This window comes from Talpa europaea, assembly GCF_964194135.1.
Source record: "Talpa europaea genome assembly, chromosome: 4".
Taxonomy (NCBI): domain Eukaryota; kingdom Metazoa; phylum Chordata; class Mammalia; order Eulipotyphla; family Talpidae; genus Talpa; species Talpa europaea.
The window spans coordinates 5,274,219-5,280,492 of NC_140070.1; the positions used below are offsets into that span (position 1 = coordinate 5,274,219).

At 53.8% G+C, this 6,274-nt stretch overlaps 1 protein-coding gene across 1 annotated transcript; it reads right to left on the reverse strand.

Moving 5' to 3' along the window:
* Positions 1 to 434: 434 nt before the first annotated feature.
* ING2 (inhibitor of growth family member 2) lies at positions 435 to 5,740 on the reverse strand (the record flags this gene model as incomplete). Its single annotated transcript, XM_084231366.1, has 2 exons — positions 435 to 1,105; positions 5,569 to 5,740. 2 exons carry the CDS (start codon positions 5,738 to 5,740, stop codon positions 435 to 437), a joined length of 843 nt encoding a protein of 280 aa, XP_084087492.1.
* Positions 5,741 to 6,274: the final 534 nt, after the last annotated feature.

A 6,274-nucleotide genomic window follows, 5' to 3' on the forward strand; every position in this document is an offset into this window, starting at 1 on the left:
CCAAGTGGTACAGTGTTCACACTTTGTTACCCACAATAACACTTGCAGAGAATTCCAACTGTATCGAATTTTTTTTAAGCACACAGAACTTAAAACGCTAGCAAAACTTTGGTGTTTACCCAAAACAGCACTGCAGTTGTCAGTGAAAATGCAATAGGCGTGGCTTGTGACCTTGTAATGTTCCCGACACCCTGCCCTGCTCCCTGCTCCTCTCCTCAGGTGACCCGAGCGCTACCTGGTTTACAGTATTTGGTAACTCAGTGCAGAAAATTAAGGTCACAGACAAAGTACAACAACTTTTAATACACCATTAATACTAATGATTAAAAATTATTGCATAGTCTTATGCATTTACCCTAAAACATTTTCTGAAAGTAAATTCGGAAAGAATTATATAAAAGACAAACAACCCTTTAAAATGTGGATGGCCTTTACTACCTCGATCTTCTGTCCTTTTTTGTCTTTTCTGGACCTTTGTCCATTGTCTTCTCGCTGTCTCCCCTGCAGTTGGGGCAGTACCACTTCCCCTTTGGTTTATACGTGAGTGAAACGCAGGAGAAATGAAACCACTCAATTGAACACTGTTCATTGTCACACCCGATCATTTCCCCGTAAGACACTTGGTCACACAAACAGTACGTAGGTTCATTGGGGTCGATGGCAAACTCCACGGGCGACGCCTCCCTCTCCTGCTTGGCCTTGGAGCGCTTCTTTTTCTTGGCGGACTTGGACTTCTTCTCCTTCGGCGGCTGATCGTCACAGTCTTCAATCCCGTTCGTCATGTGACATAAGTCACGGCTTTCGCTGGTTCTCTGTCTCCGGGGTCTTCGCGACGATCTTTCTGGCTGGCTGGAATCCAGCTTTGCTTTGTCTGCGGCGCGCTCACTGTCAGCAGGATCCTGGAAACACTGTGAGTGTAACTCCATTTGCCTCGCCCGATTTTCCACCAACTCGAGCATCTGGGTGACAATCTGAATCTTCTCATCGCCCAGCTCTTGACTATTGATTAACGCTCTCTGGAGATGCTGCTGGAGGCGTTTTTTCTGGTTCGAGTCATCTTCTTTCTTGTATTTTTCATAGACATCATCAATTTCCTTTAATGTTTCTACGAAAAGAAAAGAAAAATTAGTTTATTTTGTTAGTACATGTAACTATTTCCAAGTTCGCTCTTTCCTGCAGACTTGGTAAAGTCAGAACTAACCATAAAACCACACTCCTCTATGTAACATCACTGAAACTCTACTTGCCATACAAAGGCCACAGGTTATGTGATGGGAAGGTGTATTTAGAAGTAAAATAATAAAAAGAAAGAACACAAAACTCTAAGTCTCATTAGCTTATATTAAAAGGATAAAAGACACGAGGCTATTATAATCAAAAGGATCTGGCATAGCAGGAACACCGTCCCACTTGAGAGCCTAAGCCTATAATGCCAAGTCACTAGTATGTCATTTGAACCTCAAAACAACACCGTATGTAAGATTTACCTGCTGGACTCCAGCTGTAAAACATTTTTAAAAGAGTCTCTAAGACTAGGCTACCGATCACTGTCCAACTGTGTCAACAGGTTTTACAGCTCAACCAATGACTTTCTACAAGATTCCAGAAATGTCCCACCTTCCCACCCATACCATTCTGCTGCCTGAGTATTCTTAAACCAAGCATAAACAGGAACTCTTGGTTTCTCCATCCTACTAGTTTTGATGGTTCTTTTATGTTATCACATGGGAGATTCTGAGAATTTATTTCCAGAGTAGGTTTAGGTTCAGGTTCTGGCATCAAGTGACTAAGCTACCAACAAAATAAATAACAGCAGAGTCAGCACTGGATCACTTGCTATTGCAGATAACTCAGCAGTTGGTTCTAAGCTTGCTGAACTGCTGATCTGGATATTCTGTAGCACGCTGGACATGTTTAGATCAATTAAAAATAGCTGCATATCTAGACGATATACAGCAATTTGAAAACACAGTTCCAGATGTCACCAAAAATTTACATAAAATTAGTTTTTATTAGCATCTGCTCTATAAAAATTCTTTTTAGTATTTATTTATACATACAAGAACTGGGGTACAGGCCAGAATCTTGGGAGGGTGAGAGGATTCACCAGAGACAGAGTGGGGAACAAAACAGGCAGATCGACTGAAACACACAGCTTAGGGGAGCAGCAGGCGAGCCAGCAGAGGCCTGCTGCGCCATGTGGGTCACCTCCTTGGCCGGGGATCGAAATTGTGCTGTAGTGGCTGTGGTGAGCCTCATAGGATGCGACTTAACCCCTTGCGCCACCAGGGAGGCCCCTGCTCTATAAAAACTCTTATGAAATATAATATTACCTGAAAAAGTTCTCAGTAAAGGTGGCAAAACAAAAATTAGCTCATTTATACCACATGGTATACCGCTGGGGTTTTTTTATACCACCGCTTTTTTATATTCCTTATATTACTCTGTAAGAACACAAGGGTTCAATAAGCCAGACACATAAACCAGGGCTCTGTATAAACAAATAAAAAGTATTCAGCACAAATCTTAGGAATTAGCTCCTTTCTGGAAATTGTAGCTACTCACACTTGATGCACAACTATTTAACTCAGGACATGTGACAATGCCCACTTGAGGGTACACACACCTGCAGAGCATTTTCTTTACAAAGTCCACACCTAGGCCATTTGCCCAGGTTAAGTCAGAAAGGAACCTAACTTTCCTCTACGGTCCTAAGTAAATTATTTTCCCCTCAGGGACATAAAATCAGAGTTAAAAAACAAAGGCAATCCTTATTTCAAATGTTCTTTATTTAATAACCAGGAGTCAGCGTTGAGTACATCATGCCAGCACATTTGTACATGAGAGAAAAATCCACATTTTAAAAGACATCTTCACTACGAGAACAAAAGAAACTTACACTTACAGCACCCCTTCTCCGTGATCAAAATCCCTCATTTAAACCCCACAACACCCCAATGAGGAAGCCTCACACCTGCCTGTGAAGACAATGAAGCCCAAGAGGCAACAACCCTGGACTCTGCACACAGGGACTCAGCTCCGCCTCTGCCATTTAAGCACTTTCTAAGCCGCATAGAGGCACTTGAAATGATCGAATTTTAGTTCAACGGTTATTTACCAAAGGAATTATGAATGAACATATTGGGACAAAAACAGAGGTTCTCTCTTAACCATACCCCAAAATGAGAAATTGTGAATTTCACAACTGTGAAAGTTTTCTTTACTTCTTACAAGTTTTTAAGGTTATTTTTAAAGTCCTTCAGAAATTTCTGAAAGTGTCTCAAGTAGGTAGAAATTTCTCTGCCTCTAAAATCTATGTCACTAAGTACTACAACAGTATTACATTAAAAAATAGAAAAAGTTTAAGAACTAAGAAAGAAATAAAAAACATGAAATCTGAGGAACACACAAGCACACGAAGCCAATGAACATAAAACTGAAAGCTGAGCATAGGAAACGCAAACAGGGTAAAAACCAGATCACTGTTTTTATATTAATCTCGAAACTAACCACAATCTTAACAGAGCTAAAAATTTTAACCGCCAAACCTTGTAAGGACCAATACTATTTCTCATGTAGCTAGAACCTTAATGCCTATTTACAATTCTAGATGATCAAGATGCTTTCCTCCCCAGAAGAAAACAGCTGAACTTCCGTGAAGACAAACCTCCTTTAAGAAATGTAAACACCTGCAAGCTTTGCACAATTGTTATTTGAAAATTTTAACACGTTCAGCAGACAATTCTTAAGCACATGCATATCATTTTGGATCACAGTTCACTTAAGTACTCATATTTGTGGAAAATACCACTAAAGTACTTTCATTTTAAAAAAAAGTTTAGGGCCTCCCTGGTGGCGCAAGGGGATCAGTCTCAGCACTATGAAGCTATGCGCAGCCACAGCAGCTGCTTCCCACATGGCACAGCAGACCTCTCCTGTCTTCCCGCTGCTCCCCTCAGCAGTGTACTTCATCAGTCTGCCTGTTCCGTTCCCCACTGTCTTGGGTGAGTCCTCTAACGGGACGCACCTCTAGCCTGTACCCCGGTTCTTGCACACATAAATATTTTAAAAAATTTTAGGGCCTCCCCTGATGGCGCAGCAGTTGAGCGAGCGCTGGGTTGTGAGGCTGCCCGCAGCCTCTGCAGCACCAGTTCCATCCCCGGCCACCGGGCGAGGGTCCCACAAAAATAAATAAATAAATAAAAATAAAAAAAATAAAAACAAAGACATGCACCGGAAGTATCCAGGCTGCAGGGACAAATATTCACCTAATTAACTGGACACCTTTTTTAAACTCTTCATAACTTTTATCTGTAAGATGAGCCTTCACAGTCACTGTGAGGATGAGTGTGTTCTGGACCTGACACAGCGACAGGCAGAGTATGCCATCAACACTATTCCCCGCCGCACCCGCCAGAGATCAGGCTTATCGTGAGTTCAGAAGAGAGAGCACAAGTCATAAATTTAAAAACCCTTCAGTGTTCCAACATGCTGTGGGCCAGAAAATGTCAGCCCAGAAGTGAGTTCCTTAAAATCTAAATCGCAAGCTGTGCTGGGTCTAGAACCCCCCAGGGGGCTCAGGAAGCTCCTTCAGGTCTGCGAGGTCCCCGAGTCCGCCCGCGGTCGGGCCCGTGGCGGGGGCTGGTCACCGCCAACGGGCCCCACCGTCGCCCCGAGCAGCGGCCCGCGGCCCGGCGGTGAGCGGCGCTCGGAGGGGGGGCGCCGCCCGCCGGGCCTCGCAGCCCCCGGCGGAGAAGGGGCCCGGGAGCGCAGGGACGCCCGCGGTTGCCCCGCCAACCACCCGCTTCCGCCGCGGCCCGGAAGTGACGCGCCACCCGGAACTGCGCGGCCGCGGGGGCCCCGGGGCCGTGTGCGCGCCGCGACCGAGCTGCGGACCGGGGCCGGACAGCACGGCCCAGCCCCGCACAGCGGCCCGGCCCGGCCCGGCCGAGGCCGCCCGCCGGCCCCGCCCCGCCCCGCCCGCGCCAGCCGAGTTCGCGGCGGCGGGAGCGCGCGCGGCCGCGCCCCTCCCACGCCGACGTCACGCGGCAGGCCCCGCCCGCCGGCCCGCCACGCCCCCCGCCCGGGCCCGCGGGGACCCCTCCCCCTTAACCCTTGGGCTCGCGGCGCGGGAGCGGGCGGCGGCCCGGAACTTTCCCCGCGGCGGGCGCCGGGCACCCCCGCCGCCGCCCGGCCCGCGCGGGCTCGGAGGCAGGGACCCCGGGAGGCCGCCGGCGCCCCCTCCCCCCGCACGTTCCGAGGCGGCTCCCGCGGGCGGGGGCCGGGCCGGGGGCGGCGGGGGCGGCGGGGGGCGGCCCACACCCCGGCGGGGCCCCGGGTCCGCGGCGCGAGGCGGGCGGGCGCCGGACCAAGGCGGCGGCTAAGATGGCTGATGCCCGCGCCCGCTGCAGCGCCGGGTCCGCAGTGGGCGCCGCCGGGCCCCGCGGGGCCCCGAAGTCCCGGCCGCCGCCGCGAGGGCCCGCGCCCCCCCCGGCCGGACCCCGCGGGGCTGCCCCCCGGGAGGCGCGGCGCGGCGGCCCGGCCGGGCGGGCGGGCTCGGGCGCCTACCTTGATACTTGTTGTCCAGCTCGCGCAGCACCGACACGTTCCGCTGCATGTCGTGCGGCAGCGACTCCACGCACTCCAGGTAGTCCTGCACGTAGCAGCTCAGCAGCCGGCTGCGCTCCCCGCTCAGCAGCGCGGCCGGCGGGTAGAGCTGCTGCTGCTGCTGCCCCAGCATCCTGCCGCCCGCGCCGCCGCCCCCACCCCCGCGCCCGGCGGCCGCACATGCACCGGCCGCGCCGCCGCGGCGCCCCCGCTCCGCCGCCCCGCGCCGCGGGGACACCCGCAGCCGCTCGCGAGGCCCCGCCGCGGCCCCCGAGGCCCGCTCCCCCCCGCCGCCGCCCGCGCTCCCCGCCCCCGCGGCGGCCGGCCCCGGGGCGGGGCGAGGCCCGGGCGCCCGCCTCCCGCCCCGCCCTCCCCCGCCCGGGCGCCGCGGGGCGCCCCCCGCGCGGCGGGCCCCGGCCCGGGCGGGCGCGCTCGCCGGCCCCCTCGGCGCCCCGGGCGGCTACGCGGGCCGGCCCGCCGCTCGGCTCGCCATGACAGGCCCGTCGCGGGCCGCGGCCCCTGTCCCCTCCGCGCCGGCCGACAGCCTCCCGCCGCCGGCCCCCGCCGCTCCGCCCGCGGCCGCCTCTGCGCCTGCGCGGCGCCCCCCCCGCCCCTCCCGCCCGGCCGCGGGGTTCGCATTCTCCCGCCGCGCCTCCGCCCTCCGGGC